General features: G+C 38.4%; 1 protein-coding gene across 4 annotated transcripts in view; it reads left to right on the top strand.

Moving 5' to 3' along the window:
* The window catches only part of ARHGAP21 (Rho GTPase activating protein 21), a 128,732-nt gene that overhangs the window by 752 nt on the left and 106,183 nt on the right, over positions 1 to 21,797 (top strand). For 2 of the 4 annotated variants that reach the window (XM_058532582.1, XM_058532579.1), the window contains exon 2: positions 1,146 to 1,591. In XM_058532582.1, coding sequence (XP_058388565.1) covers positions 1,514 to 1,591 — 78 coding nt within the window. In that variant the 5' untranslated portion in view covers positions 1,146 to 1,513. Of the gene's footprint in view, positions 1 to 97; positions 178 to 198; positions 310 to 1,145; positions 1,592 to 21,797 lie in introns of those variants that run through there. The other 2 variants (XM_058532580.1, XM_058532581.1) reach the window with 2 other exon arrangements.

The raw sequence follows: 21,797 nt of genomic DNA, 5'->3' as shown, positions 1-21,797 counted from the left end.
GGCGGCGGGCGCCGGGGTCCGGCTGGCCGGCCGTGGAGGAGGGGCGCCTCCCGTGCGCTCATGAATATTAACCGAGCCTGCGGCCTAGCGCGTCCCGGCCGGGCCCCGCGCCCGGCCCGCGTCCCCGTTCCTGCTCGCCGCCGCGCCTCGGGAGCCGGGCCGAGCGGGGCGGGAAGGGTAAGCCCCCTCGCTTTGGTTTTTTACCCCTGATCTCCCCACACCTTTTGAAAAGTACATATTTGGGCCGCCCTTCCCGGGAGCTTGCGATCCCCGACCCGCCTCTGGAAGGGGCGGAGGAAATAGTGGTAGGTGGGTGGTGGTTTTCTTTTTCCTATTTTTTTTTTCTTCCCTAGGTGGCCACGGGGAAAGGGAAAGATCGTGTCGAATGGTAGTTAGAGGAGCAGCAACTAAATCAAAGTTGCTGGGGCTTCGACTTCATGGATGTAGCTCCGGAATAATGCCCCGGAGAGGGAGCTGCGCCCTGGTGCCACCCGCGCGCGGCCGCGCACACCTCCCCGCCCGGCCCGCGCGTCCCCACCCAGCCCCGCCGCGGGCCAAGGAAAACAGCCTCCTCCTTGGGGACACCGGCCGGGGCGCAGGGGCAGGGCTGCGGGCGCCGGAGTCACCCAGCCCGCCTGGAAACGCCGGCCCAGCCGGCGCTGGCCGTGTCCGAGGCTGGCTTTTTGTTTTTAGTTTATTTAGGGGTGGGGAATGGAGGGGAACGAGGAGGGGTTTTGGAAAGTGTTATCCCATTAGTCTCGGGGAGAGAAAACTTCCCTTAAGTGTACGTATCTAGGTGATGCAAAAGAACATGTACGTTCCCTCTCTTCTGCCCAGAAAATACGTATATTAAAATGCACTTAAAAAGGGAATGTTTTTTCGTGAGGGCTGCACAACAGCCAGGCGTGTTTGCTGCAGCCGCTGTGGAGTTCTGATGTTCCTCTTTTCTTCCTGATTTATAGGTTTTTGTTTCTTGTCTCTTTTTGGTATGGGAAGATTATTTCATCTTTCATACGTGCGGTTCATCAGCATGGACCGAATAACCTTCGCCAGTGTTGAGAGCGCGAACTTGGGGTGGACATATGGGCAAGGCTAAGGTCGGCGTCCGGAGAAAGTTCATGCCCTTTAACTTTTCCCTCTTCTAGGAAAGGTCTCCGGGAGCTGACGCTCGAGCCTTCACGACCCGCCCAGATTCCTCTTGGACTCGGAGGAGTTCTAGAGGAGGGGGACCGCTCTCTGCACTTGGCCTCACTAGCTGCCAAGAAGACCTGTCGTCTTTGTTTTTTGCGTCTCGAGAAATGGACGAAGACGGTGAAGTCCGTTAAGTGCGGAGAAATCATCAGGGCGTTGTGAAGGGGCCTCATAAAAACATTCATTCCCTGGCACACTGTTTTACCAGCCCTGCACCTCCTTGGAACCTATTGTGGAATTCTTCTCATTTTGGTGTGTGGTGGCATTTCGCCCCCAATGTGGACTCCAAAGGGTCGGTCCCTTCTTTGTAATTTGAAATGAAATGATGGCCACACGCCGGACTGGTCTGCCGGAGGGAGATGGTGACAAGCTCCAGGACTTCGGGTCCCCCGCCTGCGAGGTAAGTGCAGAGGCAGCATCCCCGGCTCACTGTGGCCTGTGTCTGTGAGGTGTCCTGCTAGTGGTTGGGTCAGCGGCCATTGGGCCTAAGAAGAGGCTTCCGGGGCTTGGGGCTAGTTGGTGGGAGCACCCCAGCTTAACCAGTAGCGAGGTGAAGCCTTGGCCATTTTTGTTTGCAGGAACTTCCAGTGATTCTTTTGCAAGAACATTTTCCTTACTTTGAAATGTCCCATCTTGATCATCTCAGAGCGTGGGATTCCCGGCTTTCAGGTGGCGAGGAATACTACAAGCCTCTGTTTTCCCTCTGTCCCCATGCTCCAGACTTTTGGAGTTGGGCTGGTTAGGGATGGCTGTGTGCATTTGGTGTGATGTATCCAAGGATTGCCCTTGCTCTCCGAGGTGGTGGCAGCTCTGTGCTGGTTGCATCTGGACCCTAGTCTTTCTTTAACACTAATGAGTGTCCTGGCTGCTGTTGGTGTGGATCTTTGCTTTGGGTAGAAAAACAAGTCTTTTCCCGGGGACAGTTTAGGCACAGCCTTGGAAAACTGCTTTATAGAGTTATAATTTCAACTGCCTGAAAAATCTTCTGCCTTTACTGTTCTTTTATTTATGCCCTTCCTTTTACTGCTCAGAAGTCCTGTGAGCTGCTCTGGGGTGTCGGGTGGCTGGCATTGCCTTCAGATCAGCATCTTTGGAAGAGCCCAGAAGATTTTACACCAGGCTTCCTGAAATTTTTTGATCAGGCAGGACAGAAATCATAGAAAATCCATTGGAGTATGACGCTCATATGCCCTGTTGCCTCTCATATCTCTTTTTCTCCTTATATTTGGAGTGACTTCTATAATGACTATATTGTTTACTCTGTTATTGATGGTTTCTATAACGTGCTTGCTAAATGTACTGTGTATTGTTATCCTTTAAGCTTTGCTTTTGAGGTGCCTATATTTTTATTGAAAAGCTGAAGATTACTTTAGATAGCAATAACATCCCCAAAGAGCCTTCACTCTCGTTATTTCTTTTGTGCCTCCTCAGTGTTCAGTTTTAACCTCACGGTCATTGAAACAAGGTCTAGTTCTAAGTGTGTGAGTTTTGGCATTTTAATAAAAATGAATCAGAAGTTAGATTGTGTTCGTAAAGCAAACAGAGAAACTTGCTTCTTGTGGCTTACTTCCTGTTGGATTAGAAAGTTTATGCAGAAAACACAGGGGGGTAGGTACAGTGTGCCATTACTGGATAGAATATATTTATTAGATAGAAGTATAGGTTTACAGTTAGAATCACTGTTTTACTTTTTGACGCCTGTAAACAGCTGCTTGCAGGTAAAATCGTGATTAAGTACAACACCACAATCCTCTGATCATGGTAAACCATAATAACTCCTTTTGGAAGGCCTACCTACAACGTGGTGATTGCTTAATGTGTATTGTAGTTACATAATAACATGTACTGTGGTCCTGAGGCCTTGTTTGTCATTGTCTTTCGAATACTTTAATTAGCATGCTATTTGCATTATATTTGCAAGAACTAACATTATTTGATTTTTTTTCTTTTTTTGGTCATTTAAGGGATGTCCTGAAACCAAGAATTTATAATACATAGACACATCTTGTCCTTGGCTAGAAGGCAGTGCTTCCAGTTGCAAACTTGGCTTTTATTAACAATGACAGTTATATATTTTTTTAAGAGCTGTGAAATTTGTTTTCATTTGAACCTTACTGCTGACGTGGCCATATTATTTCTAGTTTGGGAACCAAGAAAACGCTATATTGTCTGTATTTTGCTCATTTAAAGACTATACATAGTACTTGAGTTTGGTATTAAATTACAATATTGTTTGGCTTTTTAAAGAATAGGTAGATAGTTTACTTAGATTCCATGTGAAAATAGAAATAAAGGGGCTATATGCTGTCAGAAAACATTTTAAAGTCTCAGGGTGAGGAGTGAGGGGCACTTGTGTACTTATTGCCTCTGTTTAGTTCTCTCTTATTGATGCTTCTGATGCACATTAAATCTTGTAAATATTTATTAATGAAAAAAAGAGAGTTGCCATTGGAATGCTTTGGGTTGATAGATATTTAAGTCTTTGAACACTGCGTTTAATTTTGTGCTTAATTTTATTAGAAGTGTTACATTCTAGAGTACTACTGTCATTCTTTTTACATTTTTAAAAACCAATAGCTATGTTCCTAAATGTGTATTTGAATAATAAATTTGTGTGTTTTTACCTAGCCAAGAGATGAGCATACATGTCTTAATATTAATGCAGTTAATCAGCCAAAAAACTGAACTTTGCAGGACAGAGGAAATCAATGTAGTGAATTAATAGGAGTCCCTGTTTCATGCCTTAGCTAATTGGCTAACTCCACCTTCTGTGAATAAGGTCTATTATTTTGTTGAAAAACAATCAGAAATTTCTTGTTCATCTTAAGTATTAGAATCTAATTGTGTTGATATATGAATAAGTGTAGGCACCACTCCCAAGAATATATTGCAAGCTTAAAAAACAAACTAATAACAAACAATCCTCTTCAAACAAAGGACTGTGACAATTCAGTAGAATATATCTTGGCATTTATACAGTGAGGATGGCCCACTTATACTCACACAAAATTACATACTTTATACATCTAAAGATATATATTTCAAAACTGGTTTCACTCACTCTGAGCCAGATAAGTGTTTTTTGGTGTGTGTGTGTGTGTGTGTGTGTGTGTGTGTGTGTGTACAGTCTGATCTGTAAAGTATTCTGACACCTCGCCTTGAGGAACTCTGCTCACAAAATTACTTTGTATAGACTTGAATCCTCTGATATTATCATCTCCTCTCATATCCTGTAGTCTTCATCCTTTAAGGTTCAACTTGCTATTTTTAACCAAAGGTGAAAACTTTTTACCGACTTTCTAGACCACATTATTTTTCCCATTTCTGACATTTATTTCACTTTTTATCTGTAGTCCACAGTGTTGTCCAATAATAGAATTTTTAGTACTTTCATGGTCTATTATTAAAACAAACATTTATTAAGGCTAATTAACTTATTTCATTTTATGTTTTGCTTCTTCACCTAGGCTAAGAGTATCCTATGACTAAAATGTATTATAGCTGATGAAAAATATTTGTTGGTTCATTTTGGAAATGTGTAAATAACAAAGTAAGGCATTTCTCTGTGCATGTTCATAAAAAAATTCATACTTCTACTCTTCTTTCTGGAACACTATAGACTTTGCTTGTATCCCAGACTCCCTTGTACCTTCTCAGGCTCCCTCCCTCAATCTTTCTTTCTCTTTAGGATTCTTCTTCCTTGGCTTGCCCCTTTCCTGTTGGTTTTAACCAACTCTTCTCTTTCTCATTCCCAGGGTTTCATTTTACACTCTCCCATGGCTTTAATCTATATGCCCGTGATTCCAAATTTGTAACTCTACCTCAGATTTTATGGTTGATCTCTCGACCCAGATAGCCAGTTACCTATTTACCAAACAGTTGTTTTGGATAGCCCACGGGCATTTCAAACTCAAGGAATTCCACCCCTCCCACCAGCCTTCCCCTCTTCCTGTGCTCCTTCATTTGGTGAGTGGCACCATTATTTACTTATTTGTCCAAATCAAAAACTAGGTTCTCATCCTTGACTCTTCTCTCTCATCATTCGTCATATCAAAGTCCTATTGAGTCTACCTTCCAAATGCCCACTGCTGCTACCTGAGTGCAGGTCAGCTGCGTCTCAGTGATAGACTTCGGACCAGACTTCCTAACGAGTTTCCCAGTCGCTCAGCCCTGTCTCTTCCAGGGCTCTGTCCATGCCAAAGTCAGAATGTCCCTCCTGAAATAGAAAGCTGATCATTACATTCCCCTATGTAAAACAATTTTCTGGCTTCGCCTTGCCTCTGGAATAAAGTTCACACTCCTCAGAAGTCTTAAAGGACAGTGGTAATCTGACCCACCCTTCTCCTATCTCATTTGTTATCTCTTTCTATGCTTCCTGTACTGAACTACTTTCAGTTCCGCTGTGGCATCACGATGTTCTCTTCTCTTCAGGTCCTTATAGATGCTGTTTTCTCCCACTCTTCTTTCCAGGCTCCCCTCCTCCTCCTCCTCCACCCACCCACGGCTAATTTTCACTCATCGTTCTGGTCTTTTCTTCAACATCACTTCCTCAGGAAAGCCTTCCCTGACCTTCCAAGACTGGATTAGTTGCCCCTGGTGTGTTATCCCAAACGCCCTCTACTTTATTGGGACAAGCACTTACAAGTTTATTTATCTGCATTCCCCCTGGATGGCAAGCCCTGTAAGAACAGGGACAACAGACAGAAAACATGTTTGTTTCTACAGTGTGTGGCACGTAGTAGGTACTCAAGGAATGTGTGTTGAATTAATGAATGAACACGAGAAAGGCTTTAATTTTTATTCAGTGTTCACTTAGATTCCAGTATACTGTCCTCTTGATTATCCTCCTACCTCCTTGTTCCTTCCTTCTCAGTTTCTTTGAAGTTTCCTCAACTTCCTGCCCTGCTAAATTTTCATCTACCTCAGGGCTCAGTTTGATCCTCTTTTCTTCTCTGTATAATCAGTTTCATGGTTTTAAATATCAAATGTAAACTGATAATTCATATATATATAAATACACATATTTACGCACAGGCACCTATGTATCTCTACCCCGACCTGTCCCTTAAATTCAGACTCTTACATCCAGCTGACCTGACCGCTCAGAATCTCCACTTGGATATTAAATAGGCAAATCCAAAACCAAATTCCTGCTTCTCTACATCCAGTCCCCCAGCTCGCTTTCCCAATGTGCTCTTCCACAGTCTTCCTCATCTTAAACGATAGTAACCCCACCCTTCCAGGCCAGGCATCTTGGAGTGATCTTTGGGCTTTTTTTCTCTCATGCATAACATGCAACTCTGGTTGACTGGTCTCCCAGCTTCGTCTTTGCCAGCCTTGACTCTGTTCTCCACACAGTAATCAGAGTGGACCTTTTATAAATCACATCATGTCACTCCTTTGCTCAAATTCCACTCATGGCTTCTCATTTCCCTCAGGATTAAAAGCCAAAGTTCTTACAGTGCTCTGCAAAGCCCTGTACAGTCTACCCCCCACCTCCCTGTCCTCACCTCCTGTTACTCGCTCCCTTCTCACTCTGTGCTGGCCATTTTGGACTCCTACTCTTCTGCATGCACACCAAGCGTGGCGTTCCCCAGAGCTTTCCCTCCTGTGTTACCCTCTGCTTGGAACCCTCTCCCTGCAGGTGTCTGCAGGCTCGCTTCCTTGTCTCCTTAGAGGTCACCTTCTGAAGCTTTTGCTGACCTTTCTGTTTAATACCCCTTCCTTGCTGCCCATAACACGACCTGCTCTCCTTCCTTGCTTTACTTTTCTCTCTATCATGTAATCTCCATCTGACATGTATATCCATCTGATGTTGCTTATTCATTTGCGCAGATACTGTATCTAGAATGTTAGTGTTAAGAGTACAGTTAGTCTGTTTTGTTCACATTGTATTTCTTGTGCCTAGAAGAGTGCCTGGCACATAGTAGGCCCTCAAATATTTTTTTCCAATGAATGAATGAAGACAAAGAAAAATTCCAAATGTTATTGAGTTTGCATCTAGGTATGTAAATGTGAATACTTAATTTAGATTATACGAAAATGTGTAGAGTATGAAGTGCATGTTCTTCCGTGACCTCCTTTTCCATTAGGACTGCTGTTAACATTTTCGATGCCTCTTTTCTTTGCATCTTTCTTACCTTTGGGAAGCTGGTAACCAAGTAACAATAACCAAGACAGTGTGTAGTACAGAAATATGAAATAATCTGCACTAAGAGGTGAGATAATGGTAATTAACAGACTAGTGGACAGGGAACAAGCCTGGCAGAGAAACTATACAAAGGTAAAATCTGTATTGATAATGTTTTTTTTCTTGAAAAGAATGGCCAGTATATGAATGTTCCATATACATATAATTTTTAATTTCGTAAATATTTCACTATAAGTTAAAAAATAGTCACAATATTGACTATGACAAAATTTTGGCAGTTGTTAATTCTGGATGATGAGAATATTGGGATTATATTATTTTTGTATTTTCTCTTTTTTGTTTAATTCCAAAACTACAATAAAAAGACATCATTTACAGATTTTAAAAATAGGTGATATGTTACTAGTCTTGTGAAAATCTGGTTTCTAGAAAACCTACACTGCTTACAATAATACTTAAACACATTTTGGAAAGAATACATTCTACTCAAAACAATACTTAAACGTTTTTTTAAAAGCATATGTTTTCTTCAGTGGAGGCCCAGGATTCATTCTAGGCTAGAATATAATGTAATACTATTGTTTAATTTTAAATGTGTGTTCCTTCATATATCTGAATCTAAATATCAGAATACCATTGCGTGTCAAAAGCTTTATGCTGCAAGTTAGGATGAAAGGTAATCGTATTCGCAGGTGTCAGTAAGTGGCATTTGGGCAGAAGTCTGGATCTGAATGTATGGAGTGGGACCCATCACTAGATAAGGACCATCGACAAACTGAGTACCCAGGTCTAAAGAAAAATTCTCCATACGTTGTTAGTGTTCCTTCACATTCATTTCTTCCAAGTTAAACATTATTAAAGTTATTGTTAACGTTAACGTTTAATGTTAACAAGTTTAACATTTATGACGTCTTTGTGCCTCAATTATGTAATCTCTGATCCTTTCTTCATTTCTTTAGTTACTACTAGGTCAAATAATCTAGCACAAAAGTGATGTTCAGTTTCTTTTGTTCTTTGCTTTGTGGAGGGACCTGTCATCTTATGATATTTAACAATATGCTGACTTAAGTATGGGCAGTGCTAGTGTTGATAAAGATGCACAGATGCTGTTATTGAATGCAGCTATTTTCTGTTACAGCAAGACCATATGGTCGGCACTTGTTTTTCTTTCTGGTTGATGTGATTAGATTAGTAAAACGAAAGGCTATTGGACTTAAAGATTGTTCTAGTATTTATCTAATTTTAATTGACCATAAGGAATTAAATGTGTTAAAATATGATGAGCCTTCTGTATATTCTGTTGGTTTGAAGTAGGAAGACATCTTCACTCAAAAGCTTAATTTTGGATTGCTTCCACCAAAATTGGTTTTTAGTTTAAGTTGCCATATTCTTACAAAATTGAGTAATATGCAAATAGCTTATTTCACAATAAAATCTGGGAAATGGCCTTTTGTACCTCTAAGATAATCTGAAAGACAAATGAATATACTGTACTATAGGGTTAGGAAACTAAATGTGATACAAATTGTTTTTTATGTCTTTTTTCTAGTTCTCTATTAATATGCAAGAAATTCCACTGTGTAGATTTTTGAAGAGAAAAGATTTAAAGCCCAAATTTGATATTTCTGTATATTCATCTATTTTTGGGAAAGTTTTAGACAGACCAGAACAAACTATTGTTGTGAAAAAATGGCAAGTTAAAGAGTTTATTTACTTTTCCCTAGTCAGACTGGTGGCTGTTGTGTCTTCCGTTTGATATTGGGCGTGTTTTTGATTCAGAATTGGTTACCTATTGCCTTCTCCCCCTGTTGCTTATCTCTGTTCTGAATAGACATCTGGCATAGTTATGAGTAGTGATGTGTATGCAGTGCTGCTTCTAATCCCACAACTTCTCTTTCCTTCGTTTAACCTAATGAAGACATAGTCTCTTGACTTCTACTCTTTTGTTCGCTGCATTAATCTTTAATATATCTTGACAGGACTTATATTCTTAAGAACATCTTGATTTTCTCCTTAACGTACAGTGTGGAGAGTGTTCTTAAATATCAGTAGATACAAAGCTGGATTTATGATTACATTTCTTCTGGATATGTCTCCTATGATCATGGAGATTAATGGCTATCATTTTTTTTTAAACCTCAAGATATTTAGACATCTTTAATCCTCAGTATTTTTCTAATAAATAAAGATTCTATATTTACAAGAACTTGTGTTAGCTTGAAAAATGAGACCTATCTTCTCTGGGTTCTGCATATTGGCTTCTGGAAACATTATATACTAGTGGATGTGCGGCGAAGGAAATCCTCTGGGCATCCAGTTTAAATCAGATCTTTATTATAATAGTTTTAGGAAACTGTTTTCAGTTTTTTTTTTTTTTCATTTGATAGTGTATCTTAGACTCCTTTCTCTGCCCATAGGTTTTGTGTATATATATCTTATCAATTTTGTAAATGGAATAAAAGAAACTCTTAAAAAGCCCAGTCCAAAGATATTTTCAAAGGTTGTAATGTGGAAGAGAGATTCAATTTATTTTGTATGGCTATGAAGGGCAGAACTAGAAGCAGTGGATAGATAGATGGGCCAATTTATTCAGCCCAGTAGTCAGAGGAAATTTTTTTAAATTAGAAGTTATCTGAAATTGAATGTTTTCTTTGTAGAAGTAGGATGACTTTCAGTTAGTGGTATTATGGAGGAGATTCTTGCTTTGGTGGGAATTTAAGTCAGGCAAATCTGGATTCACTTGGACAACTTTTAAAAATATGGATTTTTGGCCCCACCACTAACCTAATGAATGAGAATCCCTGGTGAGACCCCAAAGTATTTTTTTAATTTATTGAGGAAGTTTTGCCCTGAGCTAACATCTGTGCCAACCTTCCTCTATTTTGTATGTGAGCCGCCGCCGTCACAGCTTGGCCACTGATAGACAAGTGGTGTATGTCCATGCCCGGGGACTGAACCTGGGTCACTGAAGCGGAGCATGCTGAACCATTAGGCCACCAGGGCTGGCCCCCCAAATCTTAACTTTTTTTTTTTTTTTTTTTTTGAGGAAGATCAGTCCTGAGCTAACATTCATGCTAATCCTCCTCTTTTTGCTGAGGAAGACTGGCTCTGAGCTAACATCTTTGCCAATCCTCCTCCTTTTTCTCCCCAAAGCCCCAGTAGATAGTTGTATGTCATAGTTGCACATCCTTCTGGTTGCTGCATGTGGGACGCGGCCTCAGCATGGCTGGAGAAGCGGTGTGGCGGTGCACGCCGGGATCCGAACCCGGGACACCAGTAGCGGAGCGCACGCACTTACCACTAAGCCATGGGGCGGCCCTTAAATCTTAACTTTTAAAAAAATCTGTTGGTTATTCATCTTCCAAATTTGAGAACAATAGAACTGAATGATGTTCACAGCTCCTTCCAAATTCTAAACTCTTATGTTACCCTGATTTTGGAATTATTATGACCAAATTGAAATCAATGTAAAGAAAACAGGCAAAAATATGGAGAGAAAATTTAAAGAACTGTAAACCAGTGAAAACTTCCAAGATTAAAATTATAGTTATTTTCTTCTATTTGTAATCAAATATATTTCTACATGTCAATAGTATACCTAAATAATGTTCTTTTCAAATAAGATAAATTTTGTGTCAGAAGAGAACTTTAAAATTTAAGTTGTAGGTGTTGCACTTTTTTGTATGTACTGTATGTTATGCTTTAATCAAAAGTTAAAAATTTTAAAGTGATTGAATTCTGACTTTGGTTATATTGAAGCTATTGTTACTTTTTAGCTGTATTATAAAAGTAATTTGATGTCATTTACAGAAGGGTATATTCTCTTTAAGCAAAAAACTGTTAAAATAATTTCTTTTGTGCATCTTGTAATCATTTGTTCATATTAACTCTTTATCAAGAATAGTAAAAGTTACAGTGGAAGAATGCATATATATATTACATTGAATATTCATTATATATTGAATGTATATTATATATAATGAATATATATTATACATTGATAATTGGTATTGAATCATATTGAATTGAATATATTGATAATGAATACGTATTATATATAATGAATATTCATTATATATGAATATGTATACGCATATATATATTACATTGAATATACAAGAATATATATATTCTTCCATTGTAACTTTTACTAGTAACTTTTATATATATATATAAACTTTTATATGTGTATATAAATAGAGAGCATCATATAATGAGCATGATATATAAGAGCATCATATATATATATCTCTCTCTATATAAGTATGCATTGTGGAGGGTTTCAGAAATCATTCTAACATAAATAGTAAATTCATCACTAATTAACTACACACGTTTCCTCATTTAACACCGTCAGCTATTCTATCTGTCCATTGAATCAATCATTGGATAATACAGTGCAAATACAGTGCAAATACAATGCAAATTAATTTCAGAGTCCAATTGCCAGTTCTGCAAAAGAAGCAGGATTTCTTGAAGACGGTGAAAATGATGTTGGAGAAGAAGCAAAACCACTGACAAAGGGGATCTAGCAGAGTGAGACAGTGAAAAATGAAGAAAGCGTAATCAGGGTTGATAGGCATCTCAAAAGAGAACGATTTGATTTCGAAGGATTGAGAGAAGCTTTTGAGAAAACTGATGTCCTTGAATGTGATTGCGTATGTGGGGATGCATTTCTTTTGTGATGTTTAGTTTGGACCCCATGCTTTAAGTTCTCTTTGCCAAGAAACACTAAAAAGTGGGTATAAATATGTCCATAGAAGAAGAAATAGCAGTGATGAACAGATTTTCTTTTGCTTTCTTTTCCTAGGTAGAGAGAGTGCTACTGAGAGTTAATAGAATATCCTAGTTTTTCTAGTTGACTTTGAAATGAAGCTGTTTAAACAGAGGTCCAGGGATAGCTTCTTGAAGGTCCTACTATTATAATAGTTCTTGGATACCCAAATAGTTCAGATTTCTGAATATTTTAGATGCCTTCATTTCTTTCTTTTTTAAAACTCCTTTATTGAGGTATGATTCACATGTAAACAGCTGTACATATTCAATGTATACAACTCCATGAATTTGGGGATTAAGTATACAGCCATGAAATCATCCCCACCATCACGGCCACAAACATATCCATCCCCTCCCAAAGTTTCCTCTTGCCCCTTTATTATTGTTATTGTTATTATTATTATTTGTGTGTGTGTGTGTGGTAAGAACAGTTAACGTAAGATCTACCTCGTTAGCAAATTTTAAGTGTACAATAGGGTATTGTTAGCTATAGGCACTATGCTGTGTAATAGATCTCTTGAATCTGTTTATCTTGCATAACTGAAACTTTGTACCCTTTCACCATCACCTCCCCATTTCCCCCACTCCCTAGTCCTTGGCAGTCTACTCTCTCTGCTTTTATGAGTTTGACTATTTTAAATTCCACATATAAGTAAGATCATACGGTATTTGTCTTTCTGTTTCTGGCTATTTCTCTCAGCATAAGGTCCTCCAGGTTCATCTATTGTGTTGCAAATGGCAGGATTTCCTTCTTTTTTAAGGCTGAAAAATATTCTCTTCTAGATCCTGATTTCCATTCTTTTGGATAAGTACCCAGAAGTGGGATTGCTGAATTATATGATAGTTCCATTTTTAATTTGTTGAGGAACCTCCGTATAATGGCTGTACCAATTTACATTCCCACCAACAGTGTGCCAGGGTTCCCTTTTCTCCACATCTTCCCTAACATTTGCTACCTTTTGTTTTTTTAACAATAGTCATTCTAAGAGGTGTGAGGTAGTATCTCATTGTGGTTCTGATTTGCATTTACCCTGATGATGAGTGATGTTGAGTATCCTTTCATATACCTGCCAGACACTTGTATGTCTTCTTTGGAGAAATGTCTGTTCAGGTCCTTTGCCCATTTTTTGATCGGGTTATGTGATTTTTTTAATCTGCCTTCATTTCTGACTCTCACTAGTCTTTGCTGCCTAAAAGCACCAATGATGCCTCAGCAAAATGTGCAGTTGATTAAAAATCATATTGGTAGTTACACTGTGGAGTTAGTAGGAGAGTCTCGGAACCACTGGAGTCTTCCTTGGGGTGGTTAGTGCCAAACTAGAATCCCCCGCTAAGGATATTGACCGAACTTCATGGTTTATGGCTACTAGAACTGCATCTACTCTAGGCAAGGGGGAATGCAAATTCTCTTCCGTTTAGGAGAGGAACTTGGAAGAAGAATCATTTTCTCTGTTTAGTCCTTGGTTTTTGCCATCCCTCTTGGCTGTCTTTTATTTGACCACCATCATCTTTTTATCTAACTCTTACTTTCAAACAAGTTACTGAAACATTGTGTTTGAAGCAACTGGGATCTCTAGGAAAAAGGTAGGCAGATATGTAAAGCCCTAAAATATACATATGTATCCAGGAAGCGTAAGGCTACTCAAAAACACATGGCTTTCAAAGTGAATACTACTTGATTTCTCCAAACTACAAGGAAATGTTTGGCATATTTTTGACAGGAAAAAAATATGTCTTTTCTAGTTGGCTTTGAATTGACAGCAGACCAGATAGAGATCTATTTAGTCTCTGAAAAGGATTTCGAACTTTAGAAATCGGTTTGTGTGATTAACTAAGAGGGAACACGTAAAATGCTGATAGCAGGAATAGAAGAGGGGGTATCATTTAGAGCCCACAGACATTAAAAGGATAAAAAAGGGAATATTATGAACAACTTTATGCCAGTGAATTTGACAACTTAGATGAAATGGGCAAATTCTATGTAAAGATTCTGATACCAATTCAGATTTGTGCATGTGGGGGGTTCCCACACCAAGCAATTCTCTGGTGCCAGCTAGGTGTCCTACAGTTCAACTCAATTCTGACACTACCTACCCAGAAATATCATCATAGCATCAGATCCCACAGGTTAAGGGCTCAGTCCTATAAGATTGCCCCTCCATCCCCCACATACACTTTGGCCGCCAATGACAAGCCCAGGTTGTTACCTGTGCTTTGGACCGACCACTATAGATTGGAGGTTCCAATGACCCCCTCTTTGGGGTCTATTAATTTGCTAGAGCAGCTCACAGAACTCAGAGAAACATATTACTAGATTACTGATTTTTTATAAAAGGATATAATCCAGGGACAGCCAGATGGAAGGGATGCGTAGGGCAAGGTGTGGGGAAAGGGCGTGGAGGTTCCATGCCCTCTCCCAGGTCACCACTCAGCCTACATCTCCGTGTGTTCACCAACCCCAAAGCTCTCTCAACTCCATCCTTTTGGGTTTTTATGGAGGCTTCATTACCTACACATGATTGATTAAATCATTGGCCATTGGTGATTGATTCAACCACCAGTCCCTCTCCTCTCGCCGGAGGTTGAGGGTGGGACAGAAAGTCCCAACCCTCTAATCACATGGATGGTTCTGGCAACCAGCCCCCATCCTTAGGGTTGTCCAAAAGTCACCTCATTAACATAACAAAGGATGCCTTTGTTGCTCTCTTCACTTAGGAAATTCCAATGGTTTTAGGAGGTCTCCCAGAAACTGGGACGAAGACCAAATATATATTTATTATAAATCACAATATCACACCTTTAGAGATACAGATTACCAAAACTGCCACAAAGAGAAATTTTAAAAATCTGAGTAGCACCATATGTGTTAAAGAAATTGAATTTGTAATTAAAAACCTCCCCGCAAAGAAAACTCCAGATCCAGATGGCTGCATTGATATTTATTTTATCATATGTTTAAGGAAGAAATCAAACCAATTCTATATAAACTCAGAAAATACAGGCAGAGGGAACACTTTTCAATCTCCTTTTTATGAGGCCAGCATAAACCTTGTAACAACCAGACAAGAACATTGCAAGAAAAAGAATTCAGACCAATATCCCTCATGTTTGTAGATGTAAAAATCCTTAACAAAATGTTAGCAAATAGAATCTAGCAATATATGAAAAGGATAATACATCATGATTAAGTTGGAGTTATCCCAGGAATGAAAGATTTATCATTTTAACATATTAACAGTTAACATATTAGCAGTTTAACATATTAACAGAATAAAGGAGAAAATTCATATGAGCATCTCAGTAGAAGCAAAAAAAGTATTTGACAAAATTTAACACTCATTCATCATAGAAACTCTTAGAAAACTGGGAATAAGGAAATTTACCTAATTTGATAAAGGGGATCTATGAAAAAACCTGCAGCTGTCATCCCTAATGGTGAAATATTGAACACTTTCCTACTAACATTAGGATCAGGGCAAGGATGTCTTCTATTCAACATCATACTGGAGGCCTTACTTAGTGTAATAAGTCAAGAAAAAGAAATAAATGGAAGGAAGACATAAAACTCTTTATTTGCAGACAACATGATTGTGCACATAGAAAATTGTAAGGAATCTACCAAAAATCTTACTAGAACTAATAAGTAAATTTTGCAAGCTTGCAGGATACAAGGATGCAAACAAGGATACAAGGTTACTTGTATACAAAAATCAGTTATACAAGAATCAGTTGTATTTCTGTATACTAATAACAAACAAGTGGAAAATAAAATAAAAAAATAATAGCATTATTATTTTGATATTTTAAAGACAACAAATAAAGTGTGAGATATGCCATGTTTATGGATTGGAAGACTCAATATTATTAAGATGTGACTTAGTCACAAATTGCTATAGCTTCAATTCAATTTTAGTTAAAATTCTAGCAGGGTGTTAAAAATTTTTTGTTAGAAATAGACAAGCTGATTCCAAAATTAAATGGGAATGTGAAGGACATAGAGTAGCCAAAACAGTTTTGAAAAAGAACAAAGATTGGAGGACTTAACGCTGCCATTTTATAATATTTACTGAAAGCTCCAAAAATCAAGACAGTGTAGAATTGGTATAGTGATAGATATATGGAACAATGGAAGAATGTAGAGAGTTGGGAGACCCATATATATATATATATGATCATTTGAATTCAATGGGGTGAATTCAAATGGTGCTGGAACAAGTAGATATCCGTGTGGACAAAAGTGAACCTCCCTCTTCACATTACACAGAAAAGTTAACCCCACATGGATCATTGACGTGAATGTAAAAGCTAGGACGATGAAACTTTAGTCAAGAGCAAAATATGCACAGCTTTGAGGTAGGCAGAGATTTCTGAGACAGGACACAAAAAGCACTGACCCGAAAAGAAAAAAAACGATAAATTAGACTTCATCAAAATGAAAAACTTGTGCTCTTTGTAAAACACCATTAAGAAAATGAAAAGTCAAGCCACAGACCAGGAGAAAATATTTGCAAAACACATATCTGATCAAAGACTTGTTTCCAGAATATATAAAGAACTCTTACAACTCAATAATAAGAAGACAACCCAATTTTAAAAATGGGTAAAAGTTGAACTCCATAAAAGAAGATATATGAAAGGTGTATAAGGACATGAAAAGATGTTGCAGAGAATCAATCATCAGGGAAAAAAATGCAAATTAAAACTACAAAGAGCTACCACTATAATCCCATTAGAATGGGTGAGATTAAGAGGAGTAAAAATACCAAGGTTGTTGGGTAGATGGAGAAGCTGAATCTGATTTAAAAACAAAGCTAGGGTCTAGCTAGTTGTAAGTGAGTAATTTTTTACAAAGTCAACCTGTATAGTGTTAATTCTCATAAACAAATTGGTCTGAGGACCTTGAGAAATAATATTTTTTTAAACTTTCCTTTTTTTTGCTGAGGAAGATTGCCCCTGAGCTAACATCTGTGCCAGTCTTCCTCTATTTTATTTTTCGTATGTGGGACGCCGCCACAGCATGGCTTGATGAGCAGTGTGTAGGTCCACGCTTGGGATCCGAACCTGCGAATCCCGGGCCCCTGAGCTAACATCTGTGCCAGTCTTCCTCTATTTTATTTTTCGTATGTGGGACGCCACCACAGCATGGCTTGATGAGCAGTGTGTAGGTCCATGCTTGGGATCCGAACCTGCGAATCCCGGGCCGCTGAAGCAGAGCGTGCAAACTTAACCACTACACCACCGGTCCGGCCCCTAAACTTTCCTTTTTAAAGAGTTAAATCAAATAATTCTTCTCCTTTTAAAATATTTTAATGTATTCTGGTTTTGAAAGCTTCTTCATTTATTTAATCTTTGCTTCTGCTAATTTCCTTTCTCCTTTCTCTACTATTTTATAACCTGCAAGCTGCTGGTGGTTTTATGGTGGTGGCTTGGCTTTTCTGTACATAATCTGAACAGGCAAGGTCAGGAAAAGTGAATTTGTTTCTCTTGGATTAACTATATATATTTCTAGAAGCGTCTCCCCCAAGGTGGTCTCTAATTCTTAGTGGGCAGAGAGGCTATTTGGATTTTTTGGTCTCAGAATAAACATACAGACCATTGGAATAAATTCCCAATAGCTGGAAATATAAGAGTAATTAAGCCTTTGCATATAGTTTATATGTGGGGTTTTTTTTGCCTGAAAATATATAAATCAGAAAAAAAAGTTAATTAGTAGTCCTTTGATTTCTAGCATGCAATATGTAATTGTATCTATTTGTCTCCAGTTTTGAGTGACATAGCCTATTAATATTCTTTATTCCTTTTGCACTTTAGGTATATATGCTATTGACATTTACTAGCCTTAATATTTATTAAATCTTAATATACTGTTCGATCGTTTGTAAGTGCTATGCTGTAATGTCTGTTTCCTGGAAACATAACGATGAGACAAAGTAGATTTTAGATAATTTTTTAGGATTTTAAGAGAGAACATTGAACTCTTATTAAGTACCTTAACACTTGTTATTTACCTCATTTAATCCTCACAACAACCCCATGAGGTATGTACTATTATTATATCCATTTTAAAGATGTGGAAACTGAGGTACAAAGAGCTTAATTAACTTAACCAAGGTTACACAGTCAGAAGGGGAAGACGGTAATTTAATGGATAGAGTGTTAAAACTTGGCCATAAGAACTTTAGTAGAAGGAAGAAAAAAACTTCAGGGAGAAAATCTTAACTTTGATCTAGTTTTACTGGTTTCACATAGATGGAAATAGTTTGTGTTCGATTACCCAAGTTGTAAACAGTTCAATGGCAAATTAATAGCTTGAAAATTTTATCAACCCTGTATCGTGCCTTTTGGCAAACGAGGCAACTTGGTGTCTTTAATGTGTCAATTTATGGTATAAATGACTGTGCAGTCTTCTAAAGCCATTCTGCTGAATTTATTGTCTTAGGGATGATCCTTAAGACTAAGATTTGGAAGATAACTTTCTATATGTGTCTTAAGGTTCTGCTTATCATTTCTCTAGAGTGTTAGATTGATCACATATAAAAATGTTTTTCTGCTGACAACCTGCAGTTCATTTAAAGCTGAAGGACTGTAATAGGATTTAAAGTACATATACTTCTTCCATGCAGAGTCTTACCGTCCAACATGAAATATTTACTCAAAGCAAATAGCAGATCCATTGTCCTCTGAATATGCATGAAGTCTCAAGTGTTTTCATGTCTATTCATGTTCATTTTGCCTGAAATGCCTTTTCCATGTCTTGTCGTTTATGTAAATCCCACACTTCCTTCAAAGTCTGGCTCAGATTTTATGTGCTCATAAAGCTTTCTCTGACCTTAGTGACCCTAGGTAGAAAAGATGTTCCCAGTCCCAGAGTAGATGACCTTGCTTTCTGTGGTCTTCTTCCCCTTTCTTTCTTTTCTTCTGGACTCTTGCTGTCTAGTTACCCTTATTTCCACTGTTGTTTTTGCAGATCTATAATCCATTATCCAAAACCCTTGGATTTTTCAGAATTTAGAAGTTTTCAGAATTTAGAAATGTAAGATGATGCAGGTTCCGGGGCAGCACCCAGCTGGTAGAGTGGTTTCTGCTGTAAAATGTATGAATGTTTATTCTACAGGGAATAAATAAAGGCTTAGGAAAAGTTTTGTGTTGGCTCAGGGCAGGTCAGGTTTTGCTATCAGTGAATTATAGGAAATGTTTTGACTTTCAGAGCTGTTTGAATTTCAGAAGTGTTAATATGGGATTGTAGATATGTATTAACTAATATTTTGGGATTATAAACTGTATATTGGGAAAAAATCTAGTACTCATGTGATACTTCATGATTTTTTTTTTTTGCTTGATTCTTTCCCTTTATTTATAGAAGTGAATCAGTTCCCTGATCAACTTTCAAAGGTGACCTGTGTGTGTGTATTGTGTGTATATATGTACGTTTCTATCTAGCTATCTAGCTATGTATCTAGTGTTATTAACTGGTGGATGCAAACATATGTCCTATATTTCAGTTCTTATTATAGTTCCAGTTGTCTCATTTTGACCGGTAGTAACCTCTTTAAGTTTTCTCATGAAACCTTTAGACATGAGCCTAATTGTCTTTGGTAGCTTCCTTGCTGTCTGGTATGGTTTCCTAGCTCATCTTTCATGTACATTTCCTGCTCAACACCTGGAATCAGCCATTTTTTTAGGAAGCCCTACCTTCTTTTAGTGATAAATGACATTTCAAGGTCACATCTGGGTGTTAGGGATGTTCATTGCTACTGAGTTGCAGTTGTTCATGGTCCTTTTCATACTATTTATTTTGAAATAACTTTAGACACACATTTATCGAGCACCTTCTAAGTGTCAGGAACTGGGGATACAGCCCTGAAAAAATGCAGACATGGTCCCGTCTCTGCTTTCATGGATATCTGTGGATAATAGGAAGTGCAGACAATTGAAAAGTAAATATAATAGAGTGTGATGGATATTACTTTAGGAGAAGAGCAGGGAACTATGTTTTATACAGCAGGCAGACCTTACCCAGTGTAGGGAACAGGACAAATCTTCCTGGGAAGACTGTGGTTATAATAAGTCAGGTAGGAGTTAGCTAGGCAAAAAGAAGAGAAGAATCTTCTGGCAGAAGGAACAACCTTGGTTTCTGAATATATCTAGAGGCTACAGCTGGGGGGAAGTTCTAATATCTCACTGGAGAAAAAGGTTAAGACCAAGAAAGAGAAAAGTATAGAAGTGAGCAACAGCCTTTATTATTTTCAACTCATTCAAGTTTTCATAGAAATAACAACTCTCATTTTTATTCTTATTTCATCAGTTTCCATATCATCTAAGCTACATAATAACAACACAAATAAAACTGATATAAAGAGGTTTTTGGAAAAATAAGCTGACTGTGTTAAGCGTGCATCTCATTTGGTAGGAGCAGAAATAGTAGCTAGAGAATATCTTCCCAAACGTAATAGTTGAGCTTGCCGTGGGATCAGCCAGTATTCATACAGCAGGAATTGAGAATTTTGGTTTGTCTGGCAAATCAGTGAGGCAGAGGTCACTTAAGCCAACATCTACTGTAATTATAGTTTTGGGAATAGATGAGCTCATTGAGAGAGAAGAGGAGAGAAGGAGGTGAAGGTTAGAACCTTAGGGAACACCACCAGTTAAGGGAAAGAGAGAAGAAGACAAACCAGCTAAAAATTTCAAGAACTAGTTAAAAACAAGCTTTCCAGGAGCCTCAGTTTTCAGATTCTGAGGCCTTTGAATCTGTCCTTGATACTTAGACTCTGAGCAGTCTTGCAACTTTATCTTTGTTTAACTTGGTCTTTTGCAAAACTTATTTTGCCATTGAAGATTTTCTTCACTTACCTGATTCATATTCTGTATCCTGTAGAACAAGTAGGAACACACTTTGGGAAACGCTGCTGTAGGCAGAAAGGAGCAATGGAAGGGATTTAGTCAGGTAGTCATATGATTAGCTTGTGGTTTCAAAGATTCTTTTAGTAGTCCTGTGAAGGCAAGGTTCCAGAAAGGAGTGAGACAAGATGTTTGGGAGACCAGCCCGAGGCCCTTGTGGTCATCCAGGAGAAAGTTGATGAGAGTCTAAATTTAAGTAGTGATAGTAGGACTAGAAGAGGCACAGCTTCACTATGCTTTTTACTTAACGTTACAGGATTTGGTAACCGCATGTGAGAGATAACAAAGACGGAGGCTAGGATGACTCTGGTTTCAGTTGGGTGACCAAGAGATGAATTGTGCTGCCCTGATGCAGATGAGAGGCTACAGAGCTGGTGCAGGTTGTTGAGCGGGAAGATGATGAGCTCAGTTTTGGACATGTACTATGAGGTATCTAGGTGTATGTGCTTAGCAAGAGTTTAGACATGCAAATTTGGAGCTTGGGAGGAAGGACGGGGCTGAAGAAAGCTTTGGGAGTAATTCATAGTTAAAATCATGGGTCTGGAGGATGACCTCTAGGGGTAGCATAAGAAATGAGAGGTAGAATTCTAATTTAGACAGAAAGGGAAGCCCATCTTAAGAATATTAGTAATCATAATTTATTAGGTGTCTATTAGTTTTAAGCATGTTACAGATATTATTTTATTTCATGCTAAAAACCACATGAGGGTAGGCATTATTATCTCCATTTTACAAATGAATGAGTTGAAGCTCAGAGGTTCAGCCCTTAGCTCCCTGTCTT

Source organism: Diceros bicornis, chromosome 36 (genome assembly GCF_020826845.1).
Source record: "Diceros bicornis minor isolate mBicDic1 chromosome 36, mDicBic1.mat.cur, whole genome shotgun sequence".
Classification (NCBI taxonomy): Eukaryota; Metazoa; Chordata; class Mammalia; order Perissodactyla; family Rhinocerotidae; genus Diceros; species Diceros bicornis.
The sequence above is the reverse complement of the archived record's forward strand: the minus strand, read 5'-3'. Positions and strand labels throughout refer to the sequence as shown.